The sequence below is a fragment of the Suricata suricatta genome, chromosome 13 (genome assembly GCF_006229205.1).
Source record: "Suricata suricatta isolate VVHF042 chromosome 13, meerkat_22Aug2017_6uvM2_HiC, whole genome shotgun sequence".
In the NCBI taxonomy this organism is placed as follows: Eukaryota; Metazoa; Chordata; class Mammalia; order Carnivora; family Herpestidae; genus Suricata; species Suricata suricatta.
In genome coordinates, this window is record NC_043712.1 from 82,871,791 (window position 1) to 82,897,074 (window position 25,284).

Below are 25,284 nucleotides of genomic sequence, written 5' to 3' on the forward strand. Positions count from 1 at the left end.
GGTGATGGTCATGGAGGGGGGCACTTGTGGGGAAGAACACTGGGTGTTATATGGAAACCAACTTGGTAATAAACTATTAATAACAAAAATAAAAAAAACAAAATAATTGGGGAATAAATATACATCATAAAAAAAATAAATCCAATCACCTGATCATACCCTAAGATACCTTCAAATATAAACATTTGAAAGCAAAAGAATGTTAAGCAGAAAAGGCAAGTCCAAACTCCAAGCCGATGTTGGCTACTGTTCCTTACTAATTTTATTTTTCTTTAGAACTGGTCATTAAATACATGGCTTATGGGGACTTAGGAAGAAAGGGGTGACTTCCAGGATGAATGCAGTATAAATCAGCAGTTCCCACTTTCCCTCCTGGAAGCTGCATCCTAAACAAGCAGAGAGGAATAGACACTGCAGACCACGGCCCTCATTGTCTATAAAACTGGGAGAAAGAATCTGCAGTCTCTAACTTACGCATGATGGCCACAGAGCACCTGAGATTGTAAGCTGCCTGGGGGAAAGCACAGAAGTGCAAGAGAAGCAAGAGATCCCGTGGGCCGCACAGAGGGTGCTCCCTGAAACCCAAGGAATGAGCAGGAGGAGCAAAGCTTTACTCCTGGTCTGTAACATCCTGCACAGGCACTGGGGGGGGGGGGGCAGAACCACCGAAACAAGCGGAAGAGCAGCCATGTTTGCAGGAAGCAGGACTTCCGCAGCACAAAAGGACGGAGAGTGCGAGCCGAGCCGGGAAAGCAGGCCGTGTGAAGACGGTCACGTGTCTCCTGCCACGGGAACTCCTTTCTTGTACACTGTTTTCCAGAGAAGTCTCACCCACTGGATTAATCTCCAGAGGAGAGGACTTGGGTCTTCCAACAATTTTAAGAAATCACTCTTACAGGAGTGAGCAGTTGAGGACGTTAGCCGGCAGGCAGGAAGCCCGGCAGGATGTTGGTAGAGCTCTCCAAGTATTTCAACTCTCCTTTGGCTCGGAACAGACCTCAGAGGCAGAAGTAAGGTCAATGCGTAGATTTTATAGGAAGTACTTGTAGGATCAAAAGCAAGAATACTTTTTTAATGATCAGAGATGTCTGAAGCACAAGACATCAAGAGTCAGAGATCCTATGAAAAGTTATTTAACCTTATTAGTCATTAAAGAAACCACTAAATTAAATGGTGATTAGTAATTTAAAGAAAATGTAAGTTTTAAAAGTTGTATTTGGAGGGGCGCCTGGGTGGTTGAGCGTCTGACTCTTGATTTCGGCTCAGGTCATGATCCGAGACCGCTGATCAAGCCCGGCATCAGGTTCTGTGCTGGGTGAGGAGACTGCTTCACCTTCCTCTCACTCCGCCCCTCTGCCCCTCCCCCACACATGCACACATCTCTATTGACAAAAGTCCTGGAGAAGAGGAACACGCATCGTAGAGAAAAGAAGTGCAGAAATGAGCACGGCCATCCACTGCCGTGAGAGTGAAGGCTGGTGCAACCACTGAGGAAAGCAGAATCAGTGTGTCATGGGCGTACACCCTTTGATCAAGCATTTCCATTTCTAGGGGTAGAAACTGTCCTTGTCACCAAGCAAACTTTATGGTCAAGTATACTGAGGGCAGGACTTTTTTGCAGTGGCCAAAATAAAGAGGGGGGGGGGCGGACATCAGAAGTAACCAAAGAATCAAACCATCAACAGTTTTTTAAAAATGTTTTTTAAGTTGGGGCACCTGGGTGGCTCAGTCGGTTACGTGTCTGACTTCGCTCAGGACATGATCTCACAGTTTGTGAGTTCGTGCCCCGTTTGGGGCTCTGTGCTGACAGCTCAGAGCCTGGAGCCTGCTTCAGATTCTGTGTCTCCGTCTCTCTCTGCCCCTCCCCCACTTGTAATCTGTCTCTGTGTCTCTCAATAAATAAATAAATAAATAAATAAATAAATAAATAAATGTTTTTTAGGTTTACTTATTTTGAGAGCGAGAGAGCGAGAGAGCGAGAGAGCGAGGGAGAGCAAGCATGAGTGAGCAGGGGAGGAGCAGACGAAGGAGGAGAGAGAATCCCAAGCAGGCTCCATGCTGTCAGCACAGATCATGGCACCATGAGATCATGACCGGAGCCAAAATCGAGAGTCTGACGCTTAACCAGCTGAGCCGCACAGGTTCCCCTCCATCAGTGATTTTTAAAAAACATAAAAAGACACAGAGGACATCGGTGCCCTCCACTCGTATGCATTTTTTAAAATAACAAAGCAGACCGATCTGCACAGATTCAGGATTTAGTGCTAAGGGAAAACCTGAGTGGGAGGCTGCTAGTCGAATCTTCATGTAAAACAATAACCCCCCACAACGATGTTATGAGTACGTGCACGGAAAATCCCCTGGAGACACACGGACCATGGGGTCCCATCTGGGGAGCGCTGGGAGCATGGCAGCTTGTGTGGACTCCAGACACTTTTGTGGTGTGAGTGTGTTAGGTTTTTGTAATTAGAAAAAGACAGACTTTAAATATGGAAGGATTGGGGCGCCTGGGTGGCTCAGTCAGTGAAGCATCTGACTTCGGCTCAGGTCCTGATCTCATAGTTCGTGGGTCTGTGCCCTGCATCGGCTTCTGTGCTGACAGCTCAGAATCTGGAGCCTGCTTTGGATTCTGTGTCTCCCTCTCTCTGCCCCTCCCCCACTCATGCTAGGTCTCTCTCTCTCTCTCTCTCTCTCTCTCTCTCTTTCAAAAAGAAACATTGCAAAACATAGAAGGGTTGGCATGTGAGGTGGTGAGCTCCCCATCACAGGAGTGTTCAAGCACAGGCCCGAGAAGAGGCGGGAGGCAGGGAAAGAAGGGAGTGGAGTGAGAGGGTCTCTGAGCACCCTTAATACCCCGAGAGTCCTTGAACCTCTCTGGTTTTCCTTTCTGCCCTGATTCACCCAGAGAAGCTCCAACAAGGTGAAAGAAAACAGAGCATTTCAAAAATGAGATAAATCAAAGTAGTCGCTGCAGGAGAGACGCCTCGTGAAATCCATTAGCGAGGGACGCAGCCAGCCCTGCCTGACGCACCACGTACCGCCCTGCTGTGCCTGTTCCCCCAGGGAACAAATCGATTTGATTGTACTAAATTTGGGGGTGTGTGCGGCTAGACGCGAGGTAGGTCAGGAGGCTGATGTGGGATTTCAAGCCCTTGATAATTCAAGCCTTGGGCAAGCGCTCCCACGAGCGGATGGACGCCCTTCCTTCCTCTGTGGTCAGGGGCAGGCCGCTGCCCTTGAGTTACCCCCCCCCCCCCCCCGGGGGAGCCTCATTAGCAGAGACAGCCGGGCTTCTGTAAAGTCTGCGCCCATTTCTAGGTGCTGGAAATGCTCCCGCCTCTTGCACCGCGCCCGCCCCCTCCCCCCAACTAGTAGTCTGCAGTCTGTACTTCCCGGCTTACCGTCTGTTGGCCACAAACAGCACTGTCCCTGAGAGGGTCTCTCCTTCCTTGGCAAAGAGGGGAGTGTGAAGAAGGCACCGCACCTGGTACCAGTGAGTCAGAGGCTCGGTTGGGGCAGTGGATAGCCAAACAGTCACCCTGCGGGGCGGGAGAGGGGTTAAAGCCAGTTAGGTTCTGGGGCCACACTGCATGGACTGCACTGGGGACTTAGGCTGAGAGCTGGTTTGCAGAGTGTTTGTCTCATGGGATCCTTTTAAGGCAAGGATAGTTCTGTTTACGTCCCTGCCATGTGCTGGGGGCTGTACCAAAAGCTTTGTGTCTATTCTCCCACCAAGTCTACATGGTGACTTGATTACGTCAGCCCAGGGAGGTTAGAGGACTTGCCCGACATCACCCAGAGGGCAGCAGGAGAGCCAGGCTTCAACCCTGTGGATTTGGCCATTCTATCAATCTGTCTCTTTTTTTAAGTTTGTTTATTTACTTTGAGAGGAGGGGCGGCGGGGAGGAAGGGAAGAAAAACGAACAGGGGAGAGGGGTAGAGAGAGAGAGAGGGAGAGAGACAATTCCAAGCAGGCTCTGCGCAGATGGCAGATGTGGGGCTCCAACCCACAAAGCGTGAGATCATGACGTGAGCCAAGATCCAGAGTTGGACGCTGAAGGGACTGGGCCATTCGGGCACCCCTCAGTCGGTCTTTCTGAATCAAAGTTCACTAGAATCCCAACAAGGAACAGAATTATATTAGGAACTAGGCTGTTGGCAATGCCTCTCAAGGTAACATGTCTGGAGGCTGGCCTCCTACGGTCTCATGCCAACCTGTGAGGGGACCCGAGAGGGCTTCTGGGAGCAAGAAAATCCCTGGGGCAGATGGTGCTTACTCGGGCGTTCCTTTCATATGAAGACGTGAGAACACCCGCCTGGGCCTCCAACACCAAGGTCACCTGTCCCGGTGACTCAGCCGACCGTGTCGCTGGCTTGGATGGACTAAGGTGTGCATTACGCGCACGGCTGATTCCTACAGGGTCCATTCTGACTTGAAGATGGTGGTGGGGGCGGGGCATGGGGGCGGGGTGCATTTTGCAAAATTTAACTGCGAAGTAATACAAACCACTCTTCTATCCAAATATACTCAGGCACATTCTGGAGTAGGATGCAAATGCTCTACAGCTTTGTAGGATAAAGCATTTCACTTCAAAGGAACTCTCCCCTCAGAGCAGAGTGGGCCACTTGGAGCTTATCCCCCTCTCCCCTGCAGGAACGCATTCACTGGGGGGACGTCTGAGAAACAAACGCAGGGATTCCTGGAACAAATAAGCTTCTGTGGTGTAGGGGTGGCGTGTACAACATTTTCCTTTTCTCTGTCAGCCCAGTCGAGGCTCCCGGGGATCCCCTCCTGCCTGGAGCGCCCCCACCCCCGTGAGCTCCCTGAGCTTTATCACAGACCCACGGGCACTTCTGTTCTCCTGGAACAGGAGAGGAGCCTGGAAGCTTCTATAAGGAGGAGAGAGGAGTGTAATGCAAAGGCTTTCCTTTTGCCCAGTCATGTGACCCAGAGCCACTGTCTTCAAGAGTCAGAGAGCATGAGACAGCCTGCCAAGAGAGTAGGGGAGTCAGGAGGACAGGAGAGATTTGGGGGTACGGGAATGACACAGCCCTGATGAGGAACACCAAACATGGACCGTCAACTTGTAGGTGGTCTTTCGCCCCTTTCCTCTGAAGCTTTGCAAGCTCTCCAGGAAGGGCAAGGAGGGTAGGATGAAATGACCTCATGTTGCAATTAGCATTAGCGGTATATCCCTGCCTGGTCACTGAGGAACTCTCTGGAGTCTCCTGTGAGGCTGGGGGTGTGAACAGAGTCAGGGGAGGTGCGATCCCAGGGACCACCCAGGTACAGGAGCCAACCAGGATGACGTGCTGGAAGCCAGGGCCTGGGCTGGGGGTCCTTCCCGCCGTCTATTCTGGGAAAGACCAGGAAGGCTCATGAAGCCCAGACCCTTCCTCATCCCGTTAAACCTCAATCCGGTTGGTTTAAGAGGTTTTTACAGTATTTTAGCCAGAGCTGAGAGGACACTATGGAAAACCGTCTCATTTTAACTTTGCCCTGACAATCTAAAAGTGCTTTGCTTTCTTGGAACCTAGAGAAACAAGTATTATTGTTATTGAAATTAACTTCAAAACGCTTTTAAGTCACGGTTACACAATGGAGAGAAGGAGTGGGGCAGAACGGTCAAGGAAGGGGGTGATACCTACACGGATCCAACAAAGGCCACATCAAACCAGAACGCCAGGCCGTGGATGAGGCCAGACTGCGTCATCTGAAACACAAAGGGGATTTCTACTCTGCAAGGAAAGAAAAAAGGGGGGGGGGGAACATCTGGAATTATTTTGTTGTTGTTGTTGTTGACAGGCACACTAGCTACATTCGTGGGATCAGTGGGAAAATCTGAGAATCTTTTCTTTTTCTCTTAAGTGCAGTTGCCTTGGCAGCAACATCCTCTCTGTGTGCGATTAATGCCTGGGTGACGCCGCACATTGTAGAATCTGTGTCTGGACAAAACTCTGCACGAGTTTCCCACCAGGCCACAGCGAGCACCACGCCGGAGTGGCTATGGCTTTCTACCAAACGCACAATGAGCGGGGGCAGAAAGAACGGTGGGGAAGACGCAACAAGACCCAGGTGCTGACTTGACAAGTCACTTAAATTCCCTGAGCCTCAGTTTCCTCATCCATTGATGGATGACAAAGGCTCTCTCCTACTTCCCTTGCAAGGCTCTTGGGTGCATCAAACAAGGAACATGGTGAAAGAGAGGGCTTTGCAAACTTTACAAGTGTTTCACAACTACAAGGTGGTATTGTTCGTCCAGTGCTGAGGGGAGACGTGCTGTCGTGAGGGCTCCAAGGATTTTCAAAGGAGGTGGTACCTTATTTGCATTTATGGTGCCCCCCAAAGTCCTAACTTCTTTCACCCTGTGGCCGTCGGAGCATTTCTAGAGTCTTCCGTTGTATTGATCACACTGAAGTTTTTGACACGGCGTTGCCATTATTTCTTCCTATTTTTTGCATTTCCCTAAATAGACTATGACTTCTTGGAGGGTAGACTTTTTAAATTTTTAAAATTTTTATTTTTTTGTAATTAAAAAAAATTTTTTTGAGAGCGAGCAAGCGAGCGGGAATAAGGGGCAGAGAGAGGAAGATCCTAAACAGCCTCCACGTTCAGCAGGCAGCCTGATGTGGGGCTCGGTTCCACCACCGTGGGATCATGACCTGAGCTGAAATCAAGAGTCGGATGCTCAACCGGCAAACCACCCAGGCGCCCCAAGGGTAGACTTTAAAAAATTCCTTTCTGTGCCTGGGCAAACACCAGGACTCTACCTGGCACATGGTAGGGTCTCAGTAAACATTTGCTGAATCAACACACAAATAGATTGAATGGCAGGTGACATTTCTGGGAAGCATACACAGACATAATTTTCAAAAAACTCGCCGGGACTCAGGAGGGGGCCCGGGACAGCAAATCAAGTCAACAGAAGTCCATCTGGTCTGGGCCTGGGGTAGTTATTGGAGTTGTTGCCAAATGCCAGTTCTCTTGGGCTGAACATATGGTAGCCTCCCATTTATCCCCTCACCCAGGCTCAGGCCCAGCCATGTGACTGGCTTTGGCCAATTAAGTGCAGAGAAGCGATCTGTGTCATTTCCAGGCAGAAGCTGTGATTACCAGTACTGACTTCGCCATGCTCCTTCTTCTCCCTCAGTGCGGAGGACTGTTCCAGACAGAGGCAGGTGCATGGGGCAGGGGCGGGGGCGGTAATGCTATATAGAGTGAAATCCGGGCATAATAGATCCACAGTGTCAGGGAGAGAGACCCTAGTGTTACAATCCACTGAGGTTTCTTTTTCTTTCCCTCTCTTTCCAAGATTTTATTTAAATTCAAGCTAGTTAACATATAGTGTAGTATTGATCTCAGGAATAGGATTTAGTGACGTATCACCTATGTAGAACGCCCCGTGCTCATCAAGAGGGCCCCCCTTAATGCCCATCCCCCATTCAGCCCATTCTCCTCCCCCAGCAGCCCTCAGTTTGTTCTCTATGGCTCGAGTCTCCTGGGGCACCTGGGTGGCACAGCTGGCTCAGCCCATCTGTTCTGTTTCAAGGTTTCTTGTTGTTACTGCGGCAGGTCCTAGTCCGCGCTGACTACACACTGCACCCTTCATCCACTGTGATGGCCGGACGTGGGTTTGCATTGGCCAGCTGCACCTGCCCAGGTCTGGCCCCTGCTTCCTCTGTAGTCCAGAAAAGAGGACAACTTGGCAGGGTTTTAAATTTTGTACCCAGAAAAAGAAAATGTATAGTCATCTTCTGCTGGGGAGGGGTGTGGGGGTGGGGAAGGCAAAATGCTACTGAAAAATGACCGAAAGGGGATTCATAGCACCATCTGAGGAATGAGTTCTCATTCTGGGGTCTCTTCAAGTGGAGGGGAGGAGGCAAAACTAATCTTTACTCCCTTATGACCTAGCACTGCTAGGGATTTACCCAAGGGATACAGAAATGCTGATGCATAGGGGCACATGTACCCCAATGTTCATAGAGGCACTTTCAACAATAGCCAAATCATGGAAAGAGCCTAAATGTCCATCACCTGATGAATGGATCAAGAAGATGTGGTATATATACACAATGGAGTACTACATGGCAATGAGAAAGAATGAAATATGGCCATTTGTAGCAAAGTGGATGGACCTCGAGGGTGTTGTGCTAAGCGAAATAAGTCAGGCAGAGAAGGACAGACACCATATGTTTGCACTCATAGGTCTAACAGGAGACCAGGAGAAACCTAATGGGGGACCAGGGGGAGGGGAAGAGGGAAAGAGAGTTAGGGAGAGAGAGGGATGCAAAACTTGAGAGACTATTGAATGCTGAGAATGAACTGAGAGTTGAAGGGAAAGGGGGAGGGGGAAAAGAGGTGGTGGTGATGGTGGAGGGCACTTATGGGGAAGAGCACTGGGTATTGTATAGAAACCAATTTGACAATAAACTATTAAAAAAAAAAAACTAACCTTTACTGAGTGTCCTCTTTGAAAATGAGCCAGTGCCTGTGAAACACTTAGCCCAGCACCTAATGGTTAGTAAGCACCCGACAAGTTGCAGCTCTTCTTCCTGACGTGCTTGTGGGCACTGCCCCGAGCGAGGAGGGGGCAAACAGCCCAGGCTCTGGAGCCTTCTGAATGGTTCAAATCTCAGGCCTAACGCACTCATGGGGCACCCAGGTGGCTCAGTTGGTTGAGCATCCGACTGTGGCTCAGGTCATGATCTCACGGTCTGTGGGTCTGAGCCTCGTGTCAGGCTCTATGGTCACAGCTCAGAGCCTGGAGCCTGCTTTGGATCATGTGTCTCCCTCCCTCTGTGCCCCTCCCCTCCCTGTGCTCTGTCTCTCCCTCTCTCTCAAAAATAAAAAACCATTAAAAAAATTGGGGGCATTCACTTTTGGATGTCCTCGCTCTATAAAAGAGAGCTTTCCTCTTATTCTTACTTTCTAATCTTACGCTTTAATGCTTTTGCATGCTGCTCTAAAAATTTTTTAACATACTAATTCTGTGATCTTTTGCAACCTAGTGTTCCACTCTGCCTCCCACGTGTCACCAGTAACAGTGAGGTAACAATAGTCCCATCTGCAGAGCACTGTCGTGAGGTCGAAATGAGCCATATACGGTGGAGGGCTCAGCACACTGACTGGCTGTAGAAATACAAGCTATTACTACTCCATTTTTCTCATTCGACTCTTAAAACCCATGAAAGCAGCAGCATTATCCGCATTTTGCAATAAAATGGAACTAGTCCTGGCCTACCAGCCCCGTGTCGGACTCCCACCAGAGATCTTGCCCCCGTGTGAGCAGCAGAACCCTGCACTGAGGTTCTGGGGCTCAGAAAGGTGGGGGGAGGCTTTAAAGACCGAGGGTCATGCTGGTATTTACAAACCTGTGCAGATCTGCTTCCTCCGCATCCATAAAGTTAACTGTGTACTTGACCGTCCGAGCCACCAAAATCCTAACGTCAAATGTGTCCTTGGGGGAAAGGAAGCGGAGGCACAGTTATCTTTCTGTCGGGATGCACCGGACCCACACAGGACTGTAAAGTGGCTTTCCTCCTGAAGTTTTAAGTCAACAAGAGTTAGGATTGAGAAGGCCTGAGCTTAACGAGAATTATAATTAATGATAGCGGCTAACAGTTACTTCACGCTCACTACGCATCAAGCACTAAGTGCCTTGTGCTTTCCTGGGGGCTGCACGCTTCCTTACGTTGTAGCATTCAGGCCTCTCCACGTTTCTGGAGCAGGTGTTTGGTGTATTGTCATCCACCCGGATTTTACCGCTTCTCTACATTCCAAGAAGTTCCAGAAAAACTTCCTCTCCCCTCTGCTCCAGGTGTGGCCTGTGACCCTAGCTTGGCCAATCTGTCATTGCTTCTCTCTGAATACAGTCTCACACGCAGGAGCACGACCCCAGGGAGGGCAATCAGGCTCCATCCAGACTAATCCTGGGGCTTCGGCCCAAGTTATTAGAAAAAGGCAGGTCCTCCAGGGGGACTTAAAGAGTTTAGAATCTGAGGCTGGAGCTCCTGAAGCCATTTTGCTACCACGAGAGGAGATCCTGTCTAACAGTGTCAAATCTAAGGCAATGGAGATAAATTATGAGGATAGAAAAATCAGAGGCGGGTGACATTGTCTGAACCCCCACCATGGGTCCCTAGCTTCAGGCTTGGCAGGTTTTGAGGGCCAGTAATTAAGCCAGTGCTGGTTAATGCAAACCTATTGTTGTCCAAGGTCACACAGTCAGGTGGGGCCAGGCCTGAACCCCCAATCTGTTTGAGAGCGAAGCTCCTGCTCTAAGCTATTTATTTTACAAAGCTCCCTCCTCGATGCCTGGGGCCACCAGAATCAATGGGAAGATATGAATTATTGACCAAGTGTGAGGGCTGAGTGTGTGCACGGGGTGAGTCGGGGCAGTGGGAGAATCTGAAGTTCCTTATTGAAAGGCAGTCAGAAAATCTCCTTGCCTCCGACAGGATCACTCTCTGAGAATTTTCTTAATTGACGGGGAGATGAGAGCTGGGACGTCTGGGAAGCACAGGGCTCCACAGAGCTCTTTCTTCTCTTCCGTGCCGGCTTCGCGGAGCCGGGCAGCGCGGCGCCTCCCAGGGGTGTGAGCGAGCGGGCGAGCGGGCGTATCAATAGAGGAACACATGGGGGAAGCCTGGAATGAGACACACTTACTACTATCGGCTGTCTGAAATACTCGTCCACCGCGGCCGCCTGGAGACTGGACAGGTTGACCCCATAGAAACACTGCTGGTGCCTGCAAGAGGGGACACAGAGCATCATGCATCTTCCCCCAGCGGAGTCCCCGAGCCCCCTGCAGCTGGGACGCTCGGTGAGGTGTCCTCAGAGGTGGCCTGGGACAAGGGTGCAAACATGTGAAGGGACACCGGTCTGTGGGGGGTGGTGGAGGAGGAGATCCTCTCCAGCGGACCTGCAGATCTGCGTGGGAAAAGAAGGGGGGGGTTGAAGTGAAGGACATTATTTGTGGAAGATTACTGAGGATATTTAGGAGCCTTCGGGCTCCCACCCTTGACCTCAGGCCTCAAGATGGCTGCCTGCTCTAGGACATGCTGTCCAAGTCCTGAAATACAATTCCTTGCCCCCCCGTCCCCGCCCAGGGCCCCCCAGAGCACGACTTGAGATCTCCAAAGCCCCCCAACATTCCCACTGTTTCAGGAGATAGATTTCCGTGCCTGTTCTGCTGTAACTTTGGGCCAGCAACTTCCTGATGGCACCTGCCATGGTGGCCGGTGGCAGCAGAGTCCCCAGGGAGCCAAGGCCGTGCCTGGTGGTGACCTGGAGCCTGCCTCACTTCACTGCGCACACTTCTCCTCAGATCTGTGGTCAGTGCCATGGACGAATGCGACAAATCACGCTTTCTTCCTGCCGTGAGCCAGACGCAAAGTGTTTCTGGCACACCCTGGCTGGGTCCTACCATCACATAGGTGGGGACAGCCCCTCAGAACACACCCGGAACCCAGCAGGTGCTGAGTCACCCAGGCTAGTGGCCTCCACTCTCTAGAGGAGAGCTCTAGGGTGCGGATTAAGAGTAGCTTCATTTGGGGTGGGGTTGGGGGCGCCTGGGTGGCTCAGTGAGTTAAGCGTCTGACACTTGATCTCAGCTCAGGTCAGGATCTGATGGTTTGTGGGTTCCAACCCTGCGTCGGGCTCTGTGCTGATGGTGCGGAGCCTGCTTGGGATTCTCTCTCTCTGTCTCTCTCTGCCCCTCACCTGCTTGTGCTCTCTGTGTCTCCCAAAATAAATAAATAAACTTAGGGAGAGGGAGGGGGGGGAGAGAGAGAGGGGGAGAGAGAGAGAGAGAGGGGGAGAGAGAGAGAGAGAGAGAGAGAGAGAGAGAGAGAGAGAGGGGGGGGGGGGGGGAGGAAGAGAAGCTTTACGCAGGCTCCGCACAACAGGCCTGACGGGCTGTGTGACCCGCACAAGTCACCCGAACCCTGTGCCTCTGCTTCCTTTTCTCTAGAATGGGGTTCCCTGGATCCCTGCCCACCCCCCCTCCCAGCGTGCCTGCCGGCCTGTGGGGAAGGGAGGAAACCACCCCCATCACAAAGAAGAAACATATGCCCTGCGCGGTGCAGTCTGATTTTGGTGGAAAGGCCGGCCCAAGCAAGGTCCTAAACCAGCAACCAAAGCCTCAATGCCCTCGAGGAGGGAGGCAGGGAGGCGTGGGAATGTTAGGTCAACAGCCAGTTCTCATGCGACAAGCGAAAAACAAGCCCCCCGGACTACATACAGGTTCTGAGGGGCACGAGCTATTTCTCCCTTCTCAGCCTCTGCTCGTTGTCGCCTCTGCCTAGAGACCCCTTCCCCTCTTCTGCCCCGCCCCTCTCCACCCCATCCTTGAGACTCAGCTCAAACGCTCCGATTTACAAAAATTTAAACCTCGTGTTATGATACAGTATTTAATCGTAGCCCGTTTAAAAGTATTTTCTTTTCCATCAGTGTGTATGTGTTAGCACAGCGCTGGGGTGTTGTTAGGATTAAAAGTTGTCTAGCTAGCTTTCATCTGTCCGTCCTGAAGGACTCTGAGGACTCGGTGTCCTTAACAGGCCTGGGAGGGGGCACAGGTGCCGGCGGGGACAGTGGAGAAATGGAAGATCATTGTCCCAAGTCTCCTCAGTTTCACTACCTGATTCTTTTTTTTTTTTTTTAATGTTTTTGTTTATTATTGAGACAGAGAAACAGGGCATGAGTTGGGGAGGGGCAGAGAAAGAGGGAGACACAGACTCTGAAGCAGGCTCCAGGCCCTGAGCTGTCAGCACAGAGCCTGATGCGGGGCTCGAACCCATGAACTGAGATCATGACCTGAATCGAAGTCAGATGCTTAACCAACTGAGCCACCCAGGCGCCCCTTATTACATGATTTTTCAGCTTCTCCTTCCAACAAGGACCACGGCCAGGCTGGCCCACAGGTGCAGCCAAAATATGAATACACGTATTGAAAACAAGGCTCCTGTAAGTCTAGAAAACTCTGGAGACAGAACACTGCACTGTTGAGAAGGAGACTGAAGGTGTTTTGGGGGAAATAAGTAAGTCATCGTTACAACAGTTTTCATTAGAAGGAAGGAAGGGGGAAGGAAAGCGAGGGAGCGGGGGAAAGAGAGGAAGAGGCCAGAGGCGGAGACAGAGTTTCCCAGAAGGCCCAGAAGGACTCAATGCTGCCCGTCCTTTAGAATCCCCTGGGAGGCTTTACAAAGTCCGGACTGCATGCCTCCAGTTGCGATTCATGTGATCCAGGGTGTAAACACTTCCTGTGTGTTTCCAAAGCTCAGGTGCAGCCAGGGTTGGCCACTAAGAAGTCACCTGTTCTACGATCCTCACCAAGTTGGGGAAGGAGAACCTCCAAGGGCAAAGGCAGCTTTCCCCAGCTGTGCCTGGGGCTGCAAACTGCTCTATTCCTTGTACGCAGCCTCCGAGGGACCGAGTCTGTGCCCTTGGCCTTGTGTGGTGCCAATTACAGCCCAGCGGCCATGATCAGCGTGGTGCACACGGCACCGCTCCTGGGGCACGCATGCCGGGGGGCCAAGAGCCCATCGCCTGTGTTTTAGAAACTTTCTGGCCAGCCCCTCTTTCGGATTCTTAGAAATCTCAAATCTCCTTCTGAAATGCATCACAAAATAATTAAAGCAGATGGGAGCTGGCATCTCTCTGGGTCTCCTAAGAGACAATGTGGGGGGATGAATCAGAAAACGAGTCCGCTGACTTGGAAGCCGGGGATAATTTCCATTGTTTTCATCCTATGTGGGTTTTATTTTCCAAGTTAACTTATGGCCTCTTGATGAGCCCGTAAGATGGAGACCACGTGTGTTTTCTTCTCCTGACTTCACTTCCCATCCCCTCCGCTCCCTCTCCACCATAATACACGTCTGCAAAGTCCTGCAAACAGAGTCCAGAAGGAGACAACGGGACTCTTAGCTGTGCCTGAACAAACCCAGGGCGCAAAGAGGCAAGCTGTTTACTAGGACATGAACTTCCCCAAGTTCTACACGCAGAGCACAGCTGGGAGAGGCATCCGGGGAAGTGCCCTCTCTGGCCTCCTTTGTTCTTGGCGCTTCACTCGTCTGTCTTGGATGTTTGTCCTTCTTCCTCATTCTCACGTCTGTCCCCGCCAGCCTCCGGGATCTGTCGGGAAGGACGGTGGTTCTGGCTCTGTTCTCTTAGAGGAGGGAGCACGGCCTCCTGCATGCACAGAGGGGGCGTCTCTCTTTGCGAACGTGAACACGCTCTCTCACAGTACAGCTCACATATTTTACTTAAAAAAAATACCTTTACATCTTTATCTCCATTAAAAAGCTTCCTTCCCTTGGGAAAAAACAACAAAAGAAAAAAAAAGAAGGGAAGAAAGGAAGGAAGGAAAGGGAGGGAAAACCCTAATCTGCTGTTTGATAATTAAGCAACCATTTAAAAAAATTATTTTTAGTATTTATTTATTTTTGAGAGAGAAAAGAGAGGGGAGGAGGGGCAGAGAGAGAGAGACACCCACAGAATCCTAGGCAGGCTCCAGGTTCTGAGCTGTCAGCACAGAGCCTGACGCGGGGCTCAAACCCACAAACCATGAGATCATGACCTGAGCCGAAGCCCGACACTTCACCGACTGGGCCACCCAGGCACCCCAACAATTAAGCAACTGTTTTTGGTGTCTTCATGTACTATATACTTTATGAGCATAGACAACCAAGGTTATGCAAACCTGATGAGAGATATATAAACCCTACGAACTAGAAAACAAACACAGGGATCCAAGAATGTCACCTAAGACACACGCACAGTGCTCCTGGTACTGTGGACGCAGAATGAAAGGGTGGCTGGGCTGGCGTGGCGGGGGTGGCTCGCAGGAGAAGGATGCATGTCTAGGAACAAACTATATCTTCCTAGTTTCTCACACATCCCTTATATATACCAGGACTTGAGGCTTTGTAGTTGCGACAATTTTCCCCATCCACAGAATGCAGACATACCGCTGCGCAAAGTGGTATCTATACACATGCTTGGGGGCGCCTGGGTGGCTCAGTCGGTTAAGCGTCCGGCTTCGGCTCAGGTCATGATCTCACGGTTTGTGGGTTCAAGCCCTGCATCGGGCTCTGTGCTGACAGCTCAGAGCCTGGAACCTGCTTCAGATTCAGTATCTCCTTCTCTCTCTGACCCTCCCCTGCTCAAGCTGCCTCTCTCTGTCTCTCAAAAATAAATAAAAAACATTAAAAAAAAGATGCTTGGCCCATGATGTCTTTGGTTTTTTGGGTTTAAACTCCAGCGAAGTAATGTGGCTTATATTTTATATGCGATACATATTTTTTAAAATGTGTTTTTTACTATAAAAAAGAGGAGGAAATAAGTGCACAGTCCTTAAAAGAAGCCAAGCTTCAGACTGTGCACCTTTGGTAAGAAGTACGGGCAAGCCTGATCAAGGCACCCGAGGAGCATCCGCAGGCGTGCTGGTGTCCACGCAGGCAGGCCTGGTTTGCGTAACGGTTGGACCTATGGAAGCCCAGAGCAGAGGGAAGAGTGGGTCCATCCAGACGAGTAGGTGGGCACCTCTGGTTTGTCTGAACCAGCAGAGAGTTGCTCTTCCTCTGAGAACAGCACTGGATTTTCTTCTGGGGGCCCCTCTTCCTCATGCTCAGTCCTTGTGATCTGGGTGGTGTCTTGCTTCTGCTCTTGACTCACGCGGCTCCGTTCCAGTCAGTCAGAGCGTCTTCCTGCTCTGGTCTTGGCAATGAACCCAGAGTCGGGCGTCTGACTGAGGGAGAGTCAAGTCTAAGAATTTTCCTCAAAGAGCTGCAGAGGAGACGTGGATATGGAGCTATGAATTCACATAATATACGTTTGTTGTACATGGGCTCAGGGGCAAAAGTCCTGGAAGAGTTGAGGTGCTTGACACAGGTCATGGGAAAGACGAATATAGAAGTTGAAGCTTATTCTTGGAACACCAGCCAGTTTGTAAGCACTGAGCAGATGCAGGTACAGTTTCTGTTGAGATGTGGCATGAAGGATATTTTGCAATACACACGCCCAAGGCCCATGCGCCCGCCTTCCAGCTGCAGTCCTGAATACACTGCATGATTTTAAGAATGGATTCCCCGTTAGCGCCCTAGCGCAAAAATGTCTAAGATGCTTCCATTCCCACCATACATTCTAGTTTCTTCTAACCCCGTAGCTTGTGTGCTGGAACTATAGTGAATGGACGGAAAGAGGAATTCACCATTTTAAAGATGAGACTCCTTCACAACGGCGCCTTTGCCCATCGGATGAGTGAGTATCAAACTCCTCCTAGACCGAACTGGGGTCATCTTCTCCGTTACTCCAAACCTCCCTGTTAATTTCCTGAGCCCTGCTTGGACCCTGACATTGCACTTGACCTCCTTCCACCTGGGACACTTGTACTGTATCTCTAACACTGAAAGACACACCACATGGTTCAAGAAAAAAAATAAGGTCTGGATGTGTGTGGCCCCAGGGATGGATACCGGGGGAAGAGCTAGGAGTTCGACACAGGTTACAAAAACGGTGGACATGGAAACAGAGGCTGCTTCTGTGCACAAAAGTCAGGTGGGCTCCCGGGCTGCAGCCATACACCGAGAAGCAGAGGGGATTTCGAGAAGAAATACTGGTGGCTGAAAGAGTATTATCGTGAAGCAACTATGCAAACATAAATGGAACAATGAGGGGGGGGCCCATGAACATCCAAACCCGACTGCGCTGGTCATGGCGGATTCCTTCAGAAGGGCTCCCTCTGTGAGACTTGGTGCCCCACAGAAATTCGGTTAAATCCCATTCCAATTTGAAATGTTCTCATGTGGTCCACATGGCGTTTCTGTGTACCGGGGACTACCGGGACCAAATCTGTTTTGGGGAAAGACCAGAAGGCATGAAACTCTTGCTACACCAAAAGAACCTTCAGGAGAAATTTCTGTTTGGTGGCAGAATTAGCCTGGGAACAAACCATCCATTACCTTCGCAGTGGAATTGAGCAGTCTGTCCATTCAGATGAATGGATTTCCTTAAAAATAATGTGTTTCTCAGCAGCACTGTGGTCAATAAGACATTTAGCAGCCTCAGCGCGATGGTCAATAAGGCATTTCACAGACTCAGAGTACAGAGGTGTGAGAAGAAAGCTCTTAGAGCCTGTGGAAGATTTCTCACGTTCATCTTCCCTCATCCTTTGCAAGCACAGACGTCTGACCTCCCTAAGTACAAATGACTGCAGGACATCCACCACTGGCATCCTGAGATCACTCAACTGGCAGTACCCTTGTCCGCCATGATGGATGCACACCACCTGCTCATGATTCTCTGGGAAGGAAATTGAGAAGTATCTTTTGGTTTCTTAAGTGGTGTGCCACCATTTCAGTGCCACCTTGGATCCTCTCAGTCTTACCCATTCTCTGAAATCCTCAGCCATGTGTTCTGACCTTCTGTGCCACGGTATGGGCTCATGTGACCCATGTGGCATGCCCAACAGCCCACTGTGGCCTACACTGTGTATCCTTCTGCTTCCACCCAAGGGCATTCCTGTTGACTCAGCCATGGATGCCATGAGACCCATTTGGGGTCCACACATTCACAACCCAAAGGTATAGGCTAGTAATGTGGAGGGGTGAACAGATGACCAATGGGGAGATACCAGCCCATGGATAAATCCCCCCAATCCTCTGTCTACACGGTTTTGAGATGTAGTTCATTCAACCCCGTGAGATGGTCCTGAGGGATCAAGCCATCGCCTGGTGTCCGATACCATGTGGTGGTCCGCTAAGGAAGGTACTTCTGCATTAGCTCTCCCTCCTTCCCCGATTCACCTGTATTTCTCCTCATTCTTGTTTTGCTGGGATTATGTTCCTTAGTAACGCTATCATTTATAAATTCTACCTAACACCTGGTTCCTTGAGGAACCCAAGCTAAGCTCATGATAGTAAACCAGCAACAGTAGAAGAGCTGCAAAGGAGATTGGGAATGCAACACTGACAGGTCTTATGTATCATAGCTGGTGCCCCGGCTGGAAAAGGGTAGGACCCTGAGGCCTGGGATTGGGACAGTTGAGTGAACAAGGTGGAGAATCTTGAAAACAGCTTCCCAACTGCCCTACTTCAGGCGTGAAGAAGCAGAGTTCTTACCCTTCTCGTCCAACCAGTAGCTTCCTGAAGTCTGCATAACACCCTCTCCTGAAGCCTGTGCCTTGCAAGATAATTTTGTTCTCAAGATCAGCCTCACTATTGCCAGCTGCCTTCAGGCCAATGGTCCTGCATGGCTGTCAGGCTGATAACTCAAGCACAGCCTGAACAGTAAGTCATTTGCTGTTCTGGGAGAGTCTAACTTGTATACCTAAGCAATTTCACAAGCTGAATAACATTTCCTGCTAAGAACCAGGGAAATATGAACAGGACTGGATGTTAAGGGTGTTGGACCAGGAAGGGTAGAATACAAGTCAGGATAGGGCACAATTTAATTGACATGGGCACTCATAGGGTTCAGTCTTCTAACAAAATACCAGACCTAACAGTCTGCTGGGATGTCACTTTGAAGTTTGGTCATCATGATGGCCTACAGTCAACAGAGTCGTGATTCTAGAATTTCTGCAGCATAGCATTAAGGAAGGAGTCTGAAGGCTCAGAGAGATGGAGCTGCTAGAAGGACCTACCATGTGAGACCCAAGAACATCTTCCCTGACTACATTCTGAGAAAAGACCCAGGACACCCTCCTTTCACAAAGGGACGAATGAGTAAGAGAGCCATGGCAAGCTTAGGGTGACTGTCCTCATTAGATCAAAACTGCAGCTGCCGCCAGTACACTGTGTTCCTAGTGAGCACAATTTGGATGGAATTTCAGACGTCAGAGTCAAGGAAGCAGTAATTAACTATCACAGACAAGAAGGACATAATTACCGTGTGGGAAGCAAGGCGAGAGTGACAGTGAGGGTACCCTGACCCAGGATGGTTGCTAACAGACCCTAGCGTTCTCAGGGATGTCAAACAGATACCTAGTTAACTAGGATAGTATTCAAATGATGTAACAACAATGACAACACAACTGCCAGCTGTCACAATGGAGAGATGAGGTCCCTCACCCCATTTCCAGATACGGCTTCTGGGTCTAGAGACCACTGGTCTATGATGCAGTGGAGGCCCGGCCTCTTGACACATGACGCATGGGCACACATGGTCAATGTTCTCCAGTCTTTCTCCAGAGGATCAGAGAAATGTTGATAAGATGGCTGAGCCGATATGGATGCCAGGGCACTGAGAATGCCTCTGGTTAATACAGGTTTATGGAGGAGAGGTAGTAGGTAAAGTGTGGGGTCAAGTCCATCACACAGATGGCCGATGGGTTCCTATCCACCCTGTGGTTATTTTCTGAGTCCCCAAAAGCACACCTGGGAGACATTCAGCATCTGGTAAAACCCTCACCTGGTCTGTGAAGAAAGGGCTGGCATGGTGGCAAAGTGCACACAGATGGCCCATCTCTGCAACTCCCCATCCTCAGGTAGGGAGTATTATCAGCTTTAATTTCTGAATAAGGAAACTGTCTCAGAGAGATTAAATTAACTTGGCTAAGGTTTTACAGTTAGAAGTGGACAGAACCAAGACCTAAACACAGTTCAATGGGGCTCTAGAGCCTGCGTCACCCAGCTTTTAGCTACTACCTATTTTGTCTGGGCTTTTATTTTGTACAATTCTAACAAATGAACTAAGGCAAACTAGTTCCACCTCAAACTTCTCGAGAATATTTGGTCACTCCTCTTATTTGATCCTAGGTATATGTTTTTATTCGATAGAATCAACTTCAGTTGTATTTAAAGGGCTTTGTTTAAAACCCCTGAACAAGGGGCACCTAAATGGATCAGTCAGTTAAGCATCGGACTTCAGTGCAGGTCATGATCTTACAGTCTGTGAGTTCGAGCCCTGCTTCGGGCTTTGTGCTGACAGCTCAGAGCCCAAAGCCTGTTTTGATTCTGTGTCTCCCGCTCTCTCTGCCCCTCCCCTGCTTGTGCACGCATGCGTGCTCTCTCAAAAATAAACAAAAATTAAAATTAAAAAAACCTCTCAGCTCCTGAACCAATTATTTTCAGTAATATCAGTAGTAACATCACATAAAGAAGTTTTACAGCTGGGAATGAGGATTCTTGATGACTAAGACTTATTATCAGGGGGAACTTTTCAGAATCTTAATTAATAAGGGATAAGAAATCTTAATCAAATAAGGAGATTATTAACTTTTTAGGTGACTGCTACAAACATCAGAATGTAGAACTCTTCATGTCTACTGAGACAGCCTCGTAATTGGTTATTTAGGCAGGATAAAGTTCTGTGCTTACTGCATACTTAAACTACCATGAATTTTTGAGGTAAATATGAACATTTAAAAATGTTACATGGAAAAAGTGAAAACATGAAAGAAGTAGAAGTTAATACTAATCTTAGGGTGGGGAGGCCCTTTTCCAAACAAAGGAAAAGAAAGAAACTACCGAAGGAAACACTGGTCGATCTAGCTACACAAAAATATTTTAACTACTTTTGTGATGAAAACCACACAGAGATGGTTACAAGGCAAATGAAAAATTCTGAAGAAAATATAACAAAGTCTTAATACCCTTAATATGTAAAGGATTCTTATGCCAATGCATTTATCTCCAGGTAGTAAATGTAAACTGAACAGCTGCTATTAGCTAAGTTAGATGACATGGACACAGCACGAACCAAGATGGCCACTACTATGGACCCTGCAGATGATACATTAAATAAATACGTGAAAACATCTAGTACAGCAGATGATAAGTGTGTCAAGGGAAAATGCAGTGAGAAGTGAGATAATGGCTTCCACGAGGGAAGAGATTATAGTTTATAATTAAGGGCAGGTCTCCTGGAAAGATGGACTCAGCGCTAAGACCTGAAGAAGATGAGAGCAGGCCATGGGGCCATCTGCATTCCTGCCAGAGGCCGTGAGGTGGCGGCAGGCCAGGAACGTCCCAGGAGGCAAGGGGAGCAGTCAGTGAAGATGACAAGGATAAGCAAGGAGTGGTAAGAGGTGACATCACAAGGGCAGCAGGGTGGCACTAGATCCTGGAGGGTCTCATCATCCACAGTGAGAAGTCTGGCTTTTGCATAAAGTGCGGAAGGTGGAGGCCACTGGAGGTTCTGAGCTGAGGAAGACGATGGTCTGAATTGTGTGTTATCAAGCAAGAAGAGGAAGGAAGTTGTAAGGCTACTGCAAGACTCTAGGACAAGGGTGTTTCGTTGTTCTGCTTGTCATGTTTTTGTTTTGCTAGGGTGGGCAGGGGGTGGTGATGAAGGTCAGCAGCTTGCCTTTGGGCGTGTTAAATTTAAGGTGCACAAGACACAGCCACATAGAGTTGTCACCAGCCAGTTGGACACTTAAAGTCTATGGTTCCAGGGAGAGGTCAAGGTTGGAGCTCTCACTGTGGAAGGTGCTGGCATATTTACAGCCAGCGGATGGAATGAGATCAGTAGGAGGGGAGCAGAGACCGGAAGGGGAAGACCGTAAGAGCCCACTTGGAATCAATAACCCTGAAGACCAGGGTCATGAGGAAGAATCAGCAGAGACCAAGTTGGGGCCAATAATGGAGAAAACCAGGTTTAGGCTCCAGAAGAGAAGACTCCATGGTGCCAAGTGCTGCTGGTGAGAAACTCAGGTGAAGACTGAGCCTCGTCTGATGATCTTATTTATTTGGCCTGTTATTCCTCAGTTTCTCAGCTCACTTTTCCAGTATTTATCCAAATCATTTTGGTTTTTCTTTTCATTGCTTTCCCTCTTCTCAGTCAGCACTTTCACTTTGATGCCTCTTGTTTTTTAATTTTTTAAATTTCTTAAATGTTTTTACTTATTTTTGAGAGAGAGAGAGTGGGGGAGGGGTATAGAGAGAAGGAGACACAGAATCGGAAGCAGGCTTCAGGCTCTGACTGTCAGCACAGAGCCCAACACAGGGCTCCAACTCACAAACCACGAGATCATGACCTGAGCCGAAGTCAGACCCTTAACCGACTGAGCCCCCCAGGTGCCCCTCACTTTTATGCCTCTTGTAATGGAAACTGCACACGCTTTCTCCACCTGTTCCCTGCAGTAATGCAACTAAATGATTTCATCCCAGTCCCCTAACGCAGAAACCTCTTCCTAGAGGGAGGGGAACGGGAAGGAGAGTGAAGGCTGAGAATTTTGTTAACTAGATATTTTTTTAAACATTTTTTCCGTGTTTGTTGACTAAAAATAAAACCGTTCAAATGCACTAGCTATCAAAGACGTACAGATTAAAAATAAACTGGCCACCAATTTTTTTTTTTTTTTTTTTTTTTTGCAAATCAAATTGGCATTTAAAAAAACATAGCCCGTATGGACAAGACTCAGCAGACATTCTCATATACCACCGGCGGAAGTGTTAATTGGTAAAACTTTTCTACAGGGCAATTTGGCAATATATAAGAATAATTTTTTTAAAGATCTTTCTTCACACCTTTTGGTACAGTAATTCTGCTTCGAGCAATTTATTGTAAGAAAATAATCAGAATGCAAACCAAGATTTCTATAAAGTGATGTTCACTTTAGTATTGTTTCTTATAGAATTTAAGATATAGAATTCTATAAAATTCTGTATTCTTATAGAATATAGAAATACCTTAGTATTGCTTTTTTTTGTCTTTGTTTTTGTTTGAGAGAGAGTGTGTGTGCATGTAAGTAGGGGAGAGGGACAGAGAGAGGGGGAGAAAGAGAATTTCAAGCAAGCTCCATGGTCAGTATGGAGCCTGATGTGGGGTTTGATCCCACAACTGTGAGATCATCCCAAGCTGAAATCAAGAGCTGGACACTCAACCGACTGAGCCACCCAGGTGGCCCCCTTAGTGCTGTTTCTTATAAAACGTATATGATTAAATTAGCAATTAAAATAGTTTAATATCCAGGGGCGCCTGGGTGGCTCAGTAGGTGAGCATCCAACTTCAGCTCAGGTCATGATCTCACGGTCCATGAGGTTGAACTCCATATTGGGCTTGCTGCTGTCAGTGCAGAGCCTGCTTTGGATCCTAGGTTTCTCTCTCTTCTTTCTACCCCTCCCCTGATTGCACTCTCATTCTCTCTCTCAAAAATAAAGATAAAAAAAATAATTTAATATCCAACATTGGAGCTTGAGTTAATTAAGAGGTAGTCACAAAATAAATACTCTGCAGCAAGAGAATATTGAGAAAACACGAGAACAAGTCAATAAGGTACTGAAATCAAAACTAAATAAAAATAAAAAGTAAAATTTTAAAAAGGAAAAAAGCTATAAACTGATATTTATTTAAAAAATAGAGAAATTGAAGAGAAACAGCTGAAATCTTCATAGTAATTATTTGCACATTCACTTCAGATTAGTGGAGTTTTTACTTGTTCAAAATATTTACTGAGGACCTACCATGTGACAGGCACTTGGGATACAGGGTGAAAAGTGACAGAATTTGGTCTTCTGCGGTGCTCACAGTGTATCCGGAAGGATGGAGACAGTAAACAATAACACACAAAGGAATAGTAAGTCTTTCTGGAGGTGGTAAGTGCTACAGGAAAACCACAAGGCAGGAAAAGTGCAATCGGGAGTGGTGTGGCCACCATTTTAAATCGGACGCCCAGGACACTGGCATTCTGACAGACTTTATGGAGGTGCAGGGAGTCATCACATGGATATCGGGGGAACAGAATTCCACAGAGGAGGATCAGCAAATGCAAAGTCTCCAAGGTGGTTGGATGTGTCTGAAAACCAGCAAGGAAGCCTGTGTGGCTAGAGCCAAATGAACATGATCCAGGAAATGAGGAACCGGACTGGACAGAGTTTACCAGAAGGCGTTGAGAATGCCAGGAACAAGGTAAGAAGCGGTCACAGTAGTGCGGATGAGAGAGGACAGTGTCGGGAACAAGGGGGAGCAGTGAATGTAGGTGAGACCAGACAGATCCTGGTTCAAAAGCTGAACCCACAGAATTTCTTGATGGTTTAGATATGGGGACAAAGAAAGCGAGGCCTTCAAGGTTTGGGGCCGGAAGGATTGGGAGGACAACGTTATCATTGGCTGAGACGCAGAGACTCTGAGTGGTGCACATTTCGAGGGGCAGCGGGGGAGATGAGCAGTTGAGTCTGGATGCTCTGTCCCTGTTCCGCAAGAGGCCCAGGAGGCAGCTGGCTACAAAAATACGGAGTTTCCGGGGCACGTCTGAGCTCGGGAGCTACACTTGGGACTCACTAGCATACGGATGGTATGTGCAGCTACAGGAAGGGGTGAGCTCACCAAGGCCAAACCTGTGGACAAAGAAGAGAACCAAGACTGGGCCCTGGGGCACTCCAACGTCAGGAGGTGAGGGAGACAGGGAGGACCGGAGCAGGACTGGCTGGGGAAGTGACCAGGGAGGCAGGAGAGAAATGAAACGGCGGCGGGGTGCTTCAAAGGCTGCTCAAACGCTAGCGCGTGAGGACCGATCACTGTAGAAAGCCACGTGGAGGTCAGCACACCGGTGACCTTGCTAAGGGTGGTCATGGAGGAAGGGCTTGAGAGAGAAACTGAAGGACAGAGCTGGAGGCTGGAGGCTTTTTGAGGAATCTGGCTGCAGAGGGACCAAGAGAGATGGGTGGTGGCTAATTGGGGAAATGAGATATAAAAGAAGGTATTTTTTTTCTTTTTAGATGGCATAAACAGCAGTCTGTTTGTATGCTGCTGGTGAGCCTCGCCGGTCCGCTACGGTCATCACCACTCATTCTCAGGAACTAAGATGGCAGGAGGTGGTACAGGTGGGAAGCCACAGGAGGCTACCCAGACAACACGCTACCCCGCAGCCCCACTGGGGGCCGGAGTCCGGTCTATTCTGTTACCTGAAATTCCTGCCTCTCCAACCTCTTCACTGACTCAGGAGGCTTATATTTAAAATATAAACATTGAGGGTCAGCACGAGCTCAAAGAACAATGATGAAAATTAGGGTCTCCCCCACTGCACTCTAAGAAGCCATTCATCCCCAGTGGGAAGTATTTGGCTTGGAGCTTCAAGCGTACAGATTGAGCAGAAACCACAAAATGCAAATCTGTGCTAGGAAAGCCTACTTTGTAAGAAAAAAAAATGGAGAGTAGGAAAAAATTCAGCCCTTTGACCCTGCTTCTCAAAGAGCTTGTAACCTGGGAAACCGAAGAGGCTCCTATCTGCTGCTTCTTCACCAAGAGAGAGGTTTGTGAAGAGAAGAAACAAACAAATGCGGAAATCAACTGTGGGTACCTCTGTGTTGGAAGGCTCTGTGCGCGTCAGCTGGAACTCAGAGCTT

At 48.8% G+C, this 25,284-nt stretch overlaps 1 protein-coding gene across 1 annotated transcript in view; it reads right to left on the minus strand.

Moving 5' to 3' along the window:
* LOC115275972 (histone-arginine methyltransferase CARM1-like) overlaps positions 1-25,284 on the minus strand; it is a 173,523-nt gene that overhangs the window by 24,617 nt on the left and 123,622 nt on the right. The window contains exons 8-11 of the mRNA XM_029919685.1: positions 10,667-10,748; positions 9,373-9,458; positions 5,650-5,739; positions 3,402-3,539 (exon numbers count right to left, since the gene is read on the minus strand). Coding sequence (XP_029775545.1) covers positions 3,402-3,539; positions 5,650-5,739; positions 9,373-9,458; positions 10,667-10,748 — 396 coding nt within the window. The remainder of the gene's footprint in view (positions 1-3,401; positions 3,540-5,649; positions 5,740-9,372; positions 9,459-10,666; positions 10,749-25,284) is intronic.